General features: G+C 36.7%; 1 protein-coding gene across 4 annotated transcripts in view; it reads left to right on the forward strand.

Annotated features, from left to right (window-relative positions):
- pla2r1 (phospholipase A2 receptor 1) overlaps window positions 1–15,825 on the forward strand; it is a 95,529-nt gene that overhangs the window by 41,552 nt on the left and 38,152 nt on the right. For 3 of the 4 annotated variants that reach the window (XR_012387028.1, XM_073916389.1, XM_005155726.6), the window contains exons 12-16: window positions 3,028–3,236; window positions 3,340–3,485; window positions 7,211–7,295; window positions 12,711–12,843; window positions 12,951–12,986. Coding sequence is in view for 2 of the 4 variants with exons in the window: in XM_073916389.1 (XP_073772490.1) it covers window positions 3,028–3,236; window positions 3,340–3,485; window positions 7,211–7,295; window positions 12,711–12,843; window positions 12,951–12,986 (609 nt within the window). In the remaining 2 variants the exon portion in view is untranslated. The remainder of the gene's footprint in view (window positions 1–3,027; window positions 3,237–3,339; window positions 3,486–7,210; window positions 7,296–12,710; window positions 12,844–12,950; window positions 12,987–15,825) is intronic. The other variant, XR_012387029.1, reaches the window with a different exon arrangement.

Here is a 15,825-nt window from a genome sequence, read left to right on the forward strand (position 1 = left end):
CTGCCTCAAAATGAGCGAGTTTGAGCCACTTGTACATTTAAGAAGCATTCAGAGAAAACAAAACACCAGCAAGGAAACTCGGCACAGAGCAACATTAACACCTCACTGCCAACTAGTGTTTTGGTTCTGTTATTGCAGAACAACAGAAACAGCACGCAGAAGTATAAATGCACAGCTACGCGCGTTGCATGCGCCATGGCTCACGCCAATCACTTGACCCAGAAGTATAAACCAGGCTTAAATGTGAATGCTATGTTTGTAGCTTCACTGTGTTATAGGGCCCTATCATACACCCGGCGCAATGTGGCGCAAGGCACGACGCAATTGTTGTTTGCTAGTTTCAGCTTGACGCAAGAGTCGTTTTTTACATTTTGCACCACGCTGTTTAAATAGCAAATGCATTTGCGCTCATATGTGCACACATAGGCCTTCTAGTCTAAAAAAGGAGGCGTTTTGAGGCGCATCGCTGGCACATTACTATTATTGAGAAACTTTAATAGACTTTTCAATAGACCAGATCAAAGCCGGTCTAAAGGCCAGCGCAGTGGGTTAGTTGTGCGCCTCGCTTACACACTCCCTAATACTCAAGATGTAGAGCAATACGCAAATATCTTTACATATGAAAAATAATTAAAATATTAAGGATATATAGGATATAAGGAAATATATAGGATATAAATATAAATTATTAAAATATTACATATTATTTTCTAGCCTACATACAGTTGAAGTCAGAATTATTAGCCCCCTTTTTGATTTTGATTTTCTTTTTTAAATATTTACCAAATGATTTTTAACAGAGCAAGAAATTTTTCACAGTATGCCTGATAATATTTTTTCTTCTGGAGAAAGTCTTATTTGTTTTATTTCAGCTAGAATAAAAGCAGTTATTAATTTTTAAAAAAAAATTTTGGGACAAAATTATTAGCCTCTTTAAGCACATTTTTTTTTTCGATAATTTACAGAACAAACCATCATTATACAATAACTTGACTAATTACCCTAACCTGCCTAGTTCACCTTATTAACCTGGTTCAGCCTTTTAATGTCACTTTAAGCTGTATAGAAGTGTCTTGAAAAATATCTAGTCAAATATTATTTACTGTCATCATGGAAAAGATAAAATAAATCAGTTATTAGATATAAGTTTTTAAAACCATTATGCTTAGAAATGTGCTGAAACAATCTTCCCAGAACAGAACAGAAATTGGGGGAAAAAATAAACAGGGGCGCTAATAATTCAGGGGGGCTAATAATTCTGACTTCAACTGTAAATGTTAAAACCATACTTTCATGCCTTCTTCATCTCGGGGGACTTTTTCAGTTTATTCGTGACAAATTGCTTTTGTATAATGTTATTATTATTAGCAGTATTATTTATTATATCATATTTATATTTGTTTTATTAAAAACAAGCTTAGATTTGCCCACCTGTCAGGTTTTAGACCATATGGGGCACAGCATGTGTATTAGGATATAACTCCGCTTTTTAAACACACTTCATCATTATTATTCATTTATTCGTTTGCTGGAAATTAGAGCTGAATTTAGAAATAATTTTGAAACAAATCTTTACGCTTAACAAACAAAATTAATTATTTACAGGCTAATTAATGTCTCTGTGTACAAGGTTTCCCTATCCACAAGAGCAAAAGTAAAAAATAAATAATAAGAATATCTCTCATTCTCGTGCTGCAGATGCTCTGTTTAACTGTTTTCTCTCTAGTGAAGTGTTCAGTTTTTCCCCTTAAAAAGTTGCCATGTGAATAGCAAATGCACCATGGCGGGATGCAACTGTCTCTTAAAGGGAATGGGAGATTGGACTCTGATTGGTTTATTCCCAAAACACCAATCCGTGCAAAGCGGATTTTTCCATCCTTATATTAGCAAAAGTGGATTCAGACATGCTCTTGGTGCGTTTGCGCCAAAATAGAGCCCATTGTCTCAGACAAATATGCCAGCATTACCATGTAGCATATATATTCATTATCATGCTAAATTTCTCATTAAGGACTCTTTTAGTAAATTAATGTGTTTTGTAAGAAACATATTTAAAACTGTTTTAAAACTTTTTGTGTAACTTCTGGCAAGCCCCATCCCTCATCTTCTTCTTATGAGGTGCATTGTTTTGGTGCATTAGCGCCATCAGCTGGACAAGGTTGTGTTTTGTCTGTCTCTTCACTGTGCTTCTGCTTTCCTTTCAACTGCACAAATTAGTGTTTTTGGACCTTTGATAGACATAAACCTCTTGTTGGAGACCCCAAAACAAATTTAGTACCAGTTTATTATAATACTTGAACAGCGGCACTTTTATATCATTAAAACACTTCTCCCTTAACAGCCATATGAAATCAAAATCTACAATGTTTATTTTTAGTGCACATTGTTATTCTTTGGATGAACAATTAATCCATGCAAGTTAATCCACTGAAAAGAAGAAGTTTCTTTTGGTAATCTTTAATCAAAGTCTGACCATTTATCCTTGGAGTGTCAATCCTTCTCTGTTTATTCAATTCAATTCAATTCAATTCACCTTTATTTGTATAGCGCTTTTACAATATAGATTGTGTCAAAGCAGCTTCACATAAAAGATCATAGTAAATTGGAACAGTGTAGTTCAGTTTTTAGTGTTTAAGTTCAGTTCAGTTCAGTGTGGTTTAATAATCATTACTGAGAGTCCAAACACTGAAGAGCAAATCCATCAATGCGTAGCTCTACCTATCCCGATTCATGCAAGCTAGTGGCGACAGAGGCGAGGGGAAAAAAAACTTCACCGATTGGCAAAACCAGACTCAGTTTGACAGTCAGACACAGTGATGTCAGTTTGACAGCTTCAGCCACAATATTTTTAACCACGGCCCTCTTACTGTTAGTTTGCTAAAAGAGAATGATGCTCAAAAAGAAAGCTCCGCCCCCTCCTGCTCAATATTCTGTTTAATTTGGAAGTATATTAACATACTAAAATAAAAGTCTCAGCAGCTTCCTGTTTATGCAGGCTTGTAATCTGGTGTTTCTGTTTGCCTGCAGTGAGTTTAGGTGCGTGTGTGGTGATGTCTGGCGGTCGAGCTCTGGGTCACTGGGAGGTGAAAAACTGTCACACTTTTAAGGCTCTGGCTGTTTGCAAACAGGAAGTGAGTGGAGATCATGACACTCTGACGCCTGCACCACACATAGATATAAATGCAGCCTGTCCAACTGGATGGGAGAGCCACAGTGGACTGTCTCACTGTTACAAGGTAGTGTATAATCATATAACATTATAGTGAGTCACTATATGTTACGATATTGTTTTATGAGAAATGCTTTACTTGATATTTACTGTCGTTCATGTCTGTTCAGGTGTATCACGATGAAAAGATCTTGATGCAGCGTACTTGGACAGAGGCTGAGTTCTTCTGCCGAACTTTGGGTGCTGATCTGGCTAGTTTTCATCACTATGAAGATCAAGCTTTCGTCAAAAAAATCCTCTCTGTGATGTTCCAAAGGTTGGTTTACAAGTTTTTCTAGTTGGTTTATACATCACTTAAAGGTTCAGGACACACTGGAGAACTTTTTTTTATATATTAACAGATTTGTGTGTGTTGAGCATCAGTTAAGACAATGTTAGCACCTGTCATCTTTAATTGTGGGGAAAACTGGATAATTTTGAGCTTTTGTCAGCTAATTTCAGCTTCTGGGTTTAAAATGATTTTTGGGGCGGGATCAAAATCGGCGACGTAGCGCAGAACTGCAAGTGCAATGATCACGCGTCGGTTTCTCATTATTATTCATAGCGGAGTTTTCTTATCCTATGAGAAGAGCCGGCTGCTTAATTATTCATCAGACCTGCCAGACCTGCCAGTGTCAAGCCCGAGCTATGAGACACGGACCCAAGCACACAGTTTTTAGCCGTTCATGAAGGCTCATATGCGTTTGTTTCCATGATCCACGGGGTTTGTTGCATGTTTTCCCCCGTGATCTTGTCAGGGCCGATCATACAGCAAAGCTGTGTGTGTGCTGCAAGCATTTTTGTCGAGAGAGCAGCACGAGAATTAGAGAATGGCGGACGCTGTCTTTTATCAGAAGTTCGTGCACATTCAGACACATCACTGTGCTGCTGTGTTTGCCTAAATCCTCCAGATTACCAGCAGGGCTAATAGTTAAAATAGACAGGGCAGGAGAGCTGCTGCACTGAGTCTGCTGGATACGGGGATTGAGGGAGAAGTCCTCATTTATAGGGTTTACATGAACACACTTATTTTTATAATGATATAAATTGTGGTTATGTGTATATGAAATTACGAATAACAAATGTAGCAGGACATTAAATCACTGTTCATTTCTTTGCATTTTAACTTTGTAAACTATAAACTCATGCGTCTCCTCACGGTTTGTCTCATTTTGTGAGCTGACTGACAACAACAGTTGTTCGCTCACGTTCTCCCCTGCTGGCTACGCCCACTCCTGCCCTATGCTCGCGGAGCTCCACGCCCATTAATCATGCATCTTTTGAAAAAATTCTGAAGTAGACTTTAACCGAATATGGGGGTTGTCATGGCCCTTTAAATGGTGGGCAGGGTGGGAGTGGGACTCCTTTTCAGCTCTGGAGTTTCAAGCCTTAGACGGGCCCACCTCAGTTCAAGACTGATTTTATTAAAAGAACGTCATTTCCAAATCAGTTTTTTAATAACACTATCACGTCTTTTTTAAGGACACAGCTGCTTTAGAACTTCAAATGTTTTTCATAAATATGAGAACATTAATTCCTATAGATATCCAGTCCTTTGTTGCGGTCATCCCACAAAAAAAAAAAAAAAAAAAAATGTACCTCTACATAAGTAACCCAAACATTAAATCTCTTAACACTAAAAATGAAAAAAAAAAAAAAATAAATAAAATAAAAATAAATAATAATAATAATTTACACAGGGGAGGATCGAACTCGGGTCGGCGGCGTCGTCATGCAACGTGCTGACCACAAGACAACGATGGCGCTATTAAGCCAGTGTGTTTGGGATAAAAAATAAGTATTGCACTGTTATCTGCTGTAATGATGGCTTAATCTTTTTTTCCTCTTTTTAGATTTCTGATCAAGTTATGTCAGATTTATAAATGTATCGAATCATCTGATTTTCATTGAGCAGGTGTAATATTCATTAAAATTAATTTTTCGAATTCTTATATTCACTAAGGTGCCGCTGTTTAGGGTCGAATGATAGTTACATCATCATTATCCTGCAGGCTGCATTCTGCTCACAGGGCTGTGAGAAAGTAAATTAAAAGAGCAGAGTAACGGCAAAATAATGAATAAAAAGAGTGAGGCTATGGTCAAATAAATAAAAAGATGAAAAAGTGCGACTGCTGAGAGTGCAAGCTGCTAGGGACACTGCCCTCACTGCCAAAAAACGGACCGGCCCACCGGGAATTCTCCCAGTACTCCCGATTAGCTAATCCGGGCCTGATGGTGGGCTTGAAATAACACTATGAAAAGGATGTACAAACCAACTAGAATTTAAAAAAAAGATTTTCTAGTTGGTTTATGCATAATTTTCATAGTGTTTTTTTAAGCTCACTCTTTTCTCTCTGTTTGCCTGCATGAATTCTTTTGTTACTTTTTGGGTTTATTTAATATAAATGTATGGTCAATTCATAAATTGTATTAAAACAATTGACAATGGAAATAAAACAAAGGACATTCATATATTAAAATACCATACACAATATTCATCATACATTTATTTTATTTTCGGCTTAGTCCCTTTATTAAACTGGGGTCGCCACAGCGGCGTGAACCGCCAACTTATCCAGCAGGTTTTTAAGCAGCGGATGTCCTCCCAGCTGCAACCCATGTCTGGGAAACATCCACATACACACTTTTTCACACATACACTACAGACAATTTATCCTACCAATTCACATGTAGCGCATGTCCGCTGAACGCTGGGAGAACATGCAAACTTCTCACAAAAATGCCAACTGACCCAGTCAAGGCTCGAACCAGTGATTTTCTTGCTGTGAGGCGACAGCACTACCTACTGCGCCACTGCATCGCCTCCCATACAAAATGTTATATTTTAAATGACTAAAACGTCTTGCTGAAAAATGGGTTAAACTTTTGATTTTAAATGATTTTAAAAACTATGGCAAAGAATAAAGATATTAAGGCCCAATCCCAATTCTACTCTTTAGCCCTTCACCTTACCCCTACCCCTCGTTTTGCACGTTTACTTGAAGGGATAGGGGTGTCCCAACTCTCTTTAGCTTGAAGGCGTAGGACTAAGAGGAAGGGGTTGAATAATCTTGAATGGAGATTATTCAGGATTACACTGGAAACCAAGTGGTAAGAAAATTTCCCAGAATACACCAGCCACAACGGCAGCATAGCTGCACCCGGAAGTCAGAACATGACCAAATTAGTATTTTATAATGTTAACCACTTTCGTATTTTACCTCCATGCTTTAAAAAAAAATATTCTAAAATCAAAACCACTAAATTTCACGATCTATAATCCATAATAATAACTCCTGCACAGCAGTCCTACAACATTCTGACACTCGATGACACTGGAATACCCTGTCAGAAAAGTCTAGTGGCTGAGAATGACCCTTTTACAGTGTCTAGTATAATTCTAATGTTGTTTTTGGTATGTTTACATAGATGAATATGGCCACAGTGTAAATGCACAGTAGATCATTATGTTAATATGATACTGTATATACCTTCAATGATGTCCTGAAGAGAAATACCAAAAAATAAAAGAACTGGAGTAACTACAGCAGTCGCCAACGTCAATCTCATATGAAGCATGAGATCGCGATGACATATGATGACGTGTGCAGATGCTGTAGTTGTGTCCCAATTCTTAAGGGTAAATTTTGAAGCCCTTCAAGGGACAAGGGGAAGGGGTACAAAATAGAATTGGGATTGGGCCAAAAATATAATACTACTATACTAAATAATAAACAAAATATAATATAATAATAATGATATATACTAAACTATAATTCTCATTGATTTTTAGTGGGTGTACTCTTTTGTTTATATGCATGAATTATTATTTTTTCTACGCTGTAAGTCCAATTTCGCATAATTTTATATATAAATATTCTTTTTATTTTTGTCTTTTTTTTCATGTGTATTTGCCGTTGTTGTCTTTTTAGTAATGCTTAATTGTTTATATTTGTTTATTTACTCATTTTTCTGTTTGCTTTTCCTTTTGTCTCTTTTCAGTACAGAGGGTCGCTGGTTTTGGGTGGGCTTTACTAAGAGAAACCCTTCTTCTGATGGAGCCTGGGAGTGGTCAGATGGCACACCGGTAAATATTTACAGAGGAAAAGAGTTAGAAAAAGGGAAACCAGATGGTTGAGTTCTTTTAGACATGATTAAATGTTTCATCTGTATGATGATCTATATCAGTGGTTCCCAACCTGGGGTCCGCGCCCCCCTAAGGGGGGCGCCAGAGTTCACAAGGGGAGCGCGGGAGAGGATAAGTGTTGAGGTAGAAAAAGGCATAAAAATGCTCCACTATTATATAGGGCTTTGCAATTAATCAAAAATCCGATTTTGATTTCGGCTTCAAACGATTATAAAATAGCATTAATCGAGATAAATGATTATTGCATCATATACCGCAACTTTCCAGTTGTACACGTGTTGTTGCTCTTAAAAGCGCGAAAGAGCGCGTGCTTATATGTGTGCGCAGAACGCACACGCAGTCAGAAGCATGCGGCCGGTCAGCATTCGCTCTCATTCACACACTGAGACGAGCAGAGGAGCGCAGACATCTAAAGTCATCTTAACGTGAGCGCTTTAATGGTCAAATAGGTGTCAAAACGCGGTGTTTAGTGATTATGTACATTAACCCTCATTTGTGTTATAAACAAACGAGTTGAGGATCAAAAGACGTGAAAGAGAAACTATTAAAGAGACAGCGCGCTTTAATCCTTCTGTCACCTGTTTTTATCATTTTTAATCAAACAACGAGAAAGCCCTCGCTGCTCTTGACTGAAGGACTGCTGTAGCTAAAGTGTTTTTCTTACAGTGAAGATGCTTAAAGCACAGTTTGTTTCATATTTTTATTTTATTGTATTTATTTCTCTTTCCTTTGCAGGGTGGAAAATAACTGTATTTATACACTTGAAGTCAGATTAGCCCTCCTGAACATTAGCAACCCTTTTCCTCCCCAATTTCTGTTTCATGGAAAGATTCTTTTTTTAACTTATTTCTGAACATGATAGTTTTGATATCTCATTTCTAATTACTGATTTCTTTTATCTTTGCTATGATGACAGCAAATATTATTTTACTAGATATTTTTCAAAATACAAACATTCAAATTAAAGTGCAATTCAAAGGCTTAGTGTAATTAGGCAAGTCATTATAACGGTAGTTTCTTCTGCAGACAATCAAAAATATATATTGCTTAAGAGGGCTAATAATATTGACTTTAAATTAGTTTAAAAATATTTAAACCTGCTTTTATTCTAGCTAAAATAAAACAAATAGAAGAAAAAATATTATAGGAAATACTGTTAAAATTCCTTGCTCTGTTAAACATAATTTGGGAAATATTTATAAAAAATAAATCTCAGGAGAGCTAATAATTTTGACTTCAACTGATAATCGTTTTGAATAATTGTGATTACAATTATGACCAAAATAATCGTGATTATGATTTTTCCCAAAATCGGACAGCCCTACTATTATATATGTATTTTTAAGTACCAAAAGAAATCTATAAACACATGCCTAAAATTCCAACATAATAGTAAAAATAATTAAAATAAATAACTTTAAATAATTATTTAAATTTTGCTCACTCACGCAACTTGCTTGTCAACGTGTCGTAAAGGCAAAATCAAAACAAAAATGGCAGAGAAACGTAAATGCAGTGATTCTTCAGAGGCGAAGAAAAATATTAGACAGTATGACAAAGCCAACCTAAATTTTGGTTTTATTGAAGGCCAAGACAAGTTAAAACTGATTAATTTATAGTTTCTATACATATTATTAAATATTTATATTACACACACACACACACACACACACACACACACATATATATATATATATATATACATATATATACATATATATACATACATATATATATATACACAGTACATATGTGTGTGTGCGCGTGCGCGTGCGTGTGTATTTATATGGTGGGGGGGCTCCAATGTTTGTATATGTTCATGTGGGGGGGCCCCAGAGAAAAAGGTTGGGAACCACTGATCTATATGATATTCCGGACAATTTTCAAATGCATTCAAATGAAAATTGCATTTTCAACATGTGGACGCATAAATTGTGACAATCCAAATGCAATTGCAAATCCCTAGATACCATTAGCAATTCTGTTTTTGTGAATGTGCAGTGACTGCCACATTTCGAATGAAAAAGCAAAGTCCATTTGCAAATGCATTCCCATGTCTTACAAGCTATGACCCTGACATATCTAAATAGCAGTAATCATCGTTCATGTAACCTGCCAAAAATCATTTTGCATGTGAATTTCCGATATCTATATTAAAACTTGTCAATCAAATGACACGGCTACTTTATTGGCCATTTTTGTTTTCAGAAGTGACGTCACTCACAGTTGTAGTGTTTTGAATTTTACAGTCTCTTTACAGTTTCTGTGTGTTTAACACAATGTTAGTACCTTTTAGCTTTAATTGTGGGGTAAACTGGATAATTTTGAGCTTTAATTTCATCTTCAGGGTTTAAAATAATTTTTGAATTTGAGGCAGGATCAAAATCAGTGACGTTGCGCACATCTGCTAGTGGAGTGATGATGCATCGGTTTCTCGATATTATTCATTGCTGAGTTTTCTTATCCTATAACCCCGCTTCTTAATTAATCATGACTGCACATGCAATCCGATGACATACTAATATGGACAGACCACACAGACCCGCCATGCTGTGAGAGAGCGCATGGCACACAGTATTTAGGTGTTCATGAAGGCTTGTATGTGTTTGTTTTCATAATACCCGAAGTTTGTTGCATGGGTTTCTCTGTGATGCTGTCAGGGACTCCGAGATAGCCAACCTGTTTGTGTGCAACAAGCATTTTTGTCGGGAAAGCTGTATGATAATTGGAGAATGGTGGACTTTGTCTTTTATCAGTTAAGTTTGTTACTATTCAAGCACATCCCCTATATCCGTGCTGCTCTGTTTGCCCATGTTTAAAATCCTCTAGATTACCAGCAGAGCTAATAGACTGATTTCACACGGCCGTCATTTTCAAAAGCGAAATCGAGGCTGCGGTGGGAAGAAACCCAGAAGTATCATTGGGAGTTACATAGGAATGTTGTGTAACTGGCTATATATCTGATCAGCGAAGATAAAGTGACACAAATTTATAATTTCTCCACCTTCCGGGTGACCCGAAGGTCCGTTCTGAATGAATGGTGAATGTAAAAAGGGATATCAGAGCTCATTTTCAGCTAAGTTAAGGGAAATGGCACTAGTTAGCTAACGTTTTCTTTCCCAAACACACGTTTTAGATGCCATTTATCAAACTAGAGTTAATAAACTGATTCTTTCACTATATTAGACTTGTCACGATACTGAATTAAAATAAATTTTATGATTTGAAAATGATTTGCCATTGTGTTCACGTGTTCAACAGAAATTATTGTGATTAGCTGAGAAGGTCATCAGTTCACCCATGTCTGTATACTGAGCAAAAACACAGACGAGCCAAGCGATCTGCTTGATGACTCAACTGATCTTGACGGCTGCTTCGCGCTCCAGTCCGTTTATCTTTGTTTGCATTGGGTGAAGAGCAGTAAACTGAGTGCAAATCAAACACAGATGCACGGAGATTGAAGCGCGAAGCTGTGAAGATCAGTCGAGTCATCCGCGCTCAGCGGCGCTTCCATGTTAGCGGGAAATAGCCGGGTTTAAAACTTCAGTGCCAGGACAACACTATTACAGACAACACGAGGTTGTGCTGCAGAGGACTGCAGTGTTTTATCACTCACCGGGTTACATAGGCTGAAGCATTAAACGCGTCCTCACGGTGTTTAACTAGTGCCATGAGCTAAAGCCTAGGGAGACACTTAAGCGTATCACTGAGATTGTGATCTTGTTCGATGCTAAATTGCTTTTAATTGTTTCAAATAAAATTACTGAATAATATTAAAGTGATGGTTACACCATTTCTGCATTTTGAATCTCGGCAACAGCTGGAGTTTTTTAGTACACAGCATGTTACTGCAATGTTTACAGTGCTCGTCCTATACTTCCGGGTTTCTTCCCACCGCAGCCTCGCTTTGGTTCTTTAAAATGGCGGCCGCGTGAAATAAGCGTATGGTTGGAATTGATAGGGAAAGAGACCTGCTGCACTTTTATCCATGTTGTTTCCATTCAGACTCGGGGATTCAGGAAGAGAGAAGTCCTCCTCTTTTATAGTGTTTATATAAGCATGATTATATTTATAATTATATAACAAATTGTGGTTATATATTATATGAAATTATGAATAGCCCATCATATGTAGCAGCATTACAGTTTTTCTCGATTGCTTGGATGCAGTTGTCAACTGAAACTCCACCTTTTCAAAACAGTTAACACACAGGCCTAAACAGCGGCACTCATGGTCAAAATGACACATTTTGCTTGCAAAAGGCACATATCGTGTCAAAACATTTAACATATGCAACAAAAGCTAGTTTTACCTTCAAACTACACAACTTGCAAACAAGTATAAGAGCTCTTTCAATTAATCATTACACAATGGACAACAAAATACAAAACACAGAACTCAAAATGCACCACCATTGCTTGCCATTGTAGCTTATAGCCAATGGCATTTGTTGTCTCTATTTAGGCTGTCAAATTTGCCTTTTTGCAAAGAATTGGATCAAGAATAAGTTGTGCTTTGATTGAATATATATTGAATTCATGACATTTTTCAAACTGTGGCTGAAAACTGAAATACTGTATATAAAAAAACAGACAAAAGTAATAAAATACTGTAAATATTAGAGAAAACACATGTAAACTAATATACAGTCAAAACTATTGGGAGTATAGGACATAGCCATACTGACCTCCTCCATCAATGCTGGCACAGAACAACACAGACCTTCCATCGTTTATATAAGGTTTGCAGAATGATGGCTAATTGAAGATTTGTGTGAAGGAGTGTCAAACCGGTGCTTCAGTGATTTCATACTGATGTTGGTAGTTTTTAATAGTTAGGAATAGATGGATTCTGTTTGGTTACCAAAACTAAAACAATGGAGTTTGGACTGCTTGAATGACATCAGTGTTAACTGTTTGGAAAAATGGTAGGGAAAATGTGTCAACCCAATGAGAAAGGGTTTACACATTTGCAAGACCTGTCCTCTGCTCTGCTGGGATAGTGATAATGAAAATGAAGAGGTACCTAGTTTCTTTAACCAGGTCAAAGCAAACTAGAAAATCTGTAAAATACTGTTTATTTCTTTGCATTTTAACTTCGTAAACTATAAAATCTAGCGTCTCCTCATATTTCGTATTGGATTTTTTATTTTATTTTATTTTGAGCTGGTGAGCCAACTGACAAAAGCCCTTTTTTCCCCCCTGCTCTGCCGGCCACGCTCACTCCTCCCTATGCTTGCAGCGCTCCACGCCCATCATGAAGCATTTTTTTTTTTTAATTCTGAGGTAGACTTGAACTGATAGAGGGGGCTTTCATGACCCTTTAAGTAATTAACTTATTCATGCCATCCTGCAGGTGGTGACATCGTTCATTGAGGATATGAATGAAGCAGACTCTCACATGTGTGCTGCGTACAGTGACCTCACAAACACTCTCACTCCTCACTCCTGTGACTCCAAATATGAATGGATTTGCAAAGTGCCTCGAGGTTTGTGAAGTCTGTTTGTTTGTTAATAACTTGCTGGTCTTTTAAGCGAAAACAAATATCCATAGAAATGCACTGAAATGCAGCCGTATGATTTTTGATTTCCACAGGTGTGGAGCTGGTCAAGCCATACTGGTACAGCGACCGTAAGTAGTAAATTACTGCTCTACCAAAAGTTATGTGCTCTCAAGTTTTAAAAAAAGTTTGGAATTAGCTTTTCCTAGGATATAAAATACTGAAGAAAAAGACTCTCTCTAACGGTCAAAGCAAATTTAACAACATTTACTTACAATTTACAATTACAAGACTTTTTATAATAATACTACTAAATAAATGTACAAATTTTATACAGTGAAAGAAAAACGTAACTTTTTTCCAAGATGATTTATTACACTATTAGGTTGCTTTGTATATTTCAACATGCAGTCAGATATTTATTTATTTTTATGTTTGCACTATATCAGTTGACGTATAAATTACTCACACTGGTGGGTTGCTTTCCACTGCTTTTAGTCGCACCAGGCGGCTGACAGTTTTTCTCAGTCGCTTTGGTGCATTTCTCACAACACTATTTACATTTGCACAACAGGTAATGCATTTTTCAAAACAATTAGTCATTTGTGCACATCATAGAAGCAGTTTCTCATTCCTTCCAACACATTGTATGTAAAACATACATATTCAGTGTTTTGTACTGAGATAACTCACTAAATGCAGTGAACTATACTGTAGTTTTCAAATGGCTGTGCAAATAGTATAAAGTGCTGTCTTGAGCATTTTCAGCAAGTGTCACCAAAATCTGACTTTTTTTGCATTGAAAAAAATGTAAAGTGAAGTGTCATAATGAAAACATGACTAAGCCATTTGACTATCTTGTTCATAAACAATGGTGACAGGACTTTTCATTTTGATGACACTGACACTTTGATTGACATCAATATTTGCTTTTGAGGAATGAACTATCTATTTTAAGCAAGTGATGCGCTTTTGCAGGTTATCAGCTAGGTTTTGCAGTTTGCACTAATTGTTTTGAGAAATGCATTAACTGTTGTGCAAATGTGAATAGTGTTGTGAGAAATGCACCAAAGCCACTGAGAAAAACTGTAATATTGCCAACACTCCTAAATTAAAGAGGACCTATAATGCCCCTTTTTTACAGGATGTAAAATACATCTCCAATGTGCAGAGTGTGTACAGTATGTGTATTTGCAGCTCAAAATAACACTCAAATAATATTTTATAACTTTAAAAGTGCACCTTTATGCTTTGATCCAAATAATGTCGTTTTGGTGACTGTCACTTTTATTTTAAATGAGATTGTTTCAAAAGAGGGCTGAGCTACAAATGCGTGTGCATCAGCAGGACGAGGAAGAGATCATGACTAATGGGTGGGGCTTTCCCCCTCTGATGACTTCTTCTTCTTTTGGAGTTTTATCTGTCGTTGGCAACCCCTCTGATGACACGTGCAAAGGGAGAATGTCAATCAAAGTGTTTGTGCAGACTGTTTTTATCAAATGTGATTATAAAAAAAGTGTGGTCCCACTTTATATTAATTGGCCTTAACTAATACGTACTTACATAGGACTTAATAGTTTGTTACAATGTACTTATTGTGAAAATACATGTATTTACTGTGTACTTATGCTTGATTAAATACATGCATGTAATTACATCCGTAATTAGCTTCTGTAATTACATTTGTAAATACATTGTTGACTATCCCTTACACCTCAACCTACCCTTAAACCTACCCATGCCACCAAACCTGTCCATAACTCAACCTCTTTTCCAACTCAAGAGCACCACAAATGTTCTCAAATACATATTAAACACAGTAAGTACATTGTATTTATTTTTTTGATGTAGGTACATAATAGTTAGGGACCCTTAATGTAAAGTGGGACCAAAAGTGTTAATTAATTTTTACTATTAGAAGCTGGCTATATTCACACACGGTTGTCGCATAACTTTGTTTAAACCCCTTATAATTAGTGATTGTGGTTGGTGTGTCTTTAAGTTAAAAGCTCAAGTGAAATGATTGAAATATGTGTGTCTCATTCTGAATGTGTGAGATTCGAGAGGCCTGTATGCTCACAAAATCATGATTACGAACATTTATTTTCATGCCTAATCTTAGACAGTGAAACATCTTTTTATTAACTTGAATATTGGTGCCTCTGAGATGCAGCAAGAGCCTGTCCTACAGTTACCTCACCAAACAGTAGCTAAATAGTGGTCTTAACCTCTTAAGGCCCAAGGTGTTTTTTACATGCATTTTTTTATTTCTCTTTGCTATTTGGTTTTATGGGAACCTAATTAGAAGTATCTTTTGAGATGATGTACTTTTAAAGAAAAATGATGTCCATATATGTAGACTCGTGATCCTAATTGACATACACTTTTTCCTGTCTATTTTTTAATGCATTTATATCATAGATTTTTTTTTTACTTGCTTTGACTATCAGAAAGTAAAAACTTTTTTTTTTCCCATTTTGGACAGTTAAAAATAGTGTTTGGGACATTTCATATGTTGCAAAACAGTTGCAGGATGACACTGTATGTCTGTAACAAAATATAAAGCATTCAAAGTATTTTAAATAGACACTTATGAGCTAAAATGTGCTGACCACGGATGTGGACACTCAAGCCCTTGGAGGATAAATGAACAGCCACTGAAACTGCACCCTCTCCTAAAGGTCTACATTCCCTCCAGGAGCCTAAGGTCAGGGTGTGAGCACCGCCTTGTGGTGCCATCGCAGAGAGGCTATAAGTCACATTCCTAAACCTTTTCATTCAATGTTAGATCTTCCCATTCCCACTCTGACTGCGGATACAATGATATCCTTCAAACGACAACTAAAAACCCATCTGAACACTGGTAAATAATACCAAAGCCACCTATTGAAGTACTTTCTCCTTCTCCCTCTCTCTCTAAAAAAAGTCCAACTCTAGCACTAGCACAAACAAGCTACTTTGAATAACTAG

The sequence above is a fragment of the Danio rerio genome, chromosome 11 (assembly GCF_049306965.1).
Source record: "Danio rerio strain Tuebingen ecotype United States chromosome 11, GRCz12tu, whole genome shotgun sequence".
Classification (NCBI taxonomy): Eukaryota; Metazoa; Chordata; class Actinopteri; order Cypriniformes; family Danionidae; genus Danio; species Danio rerio.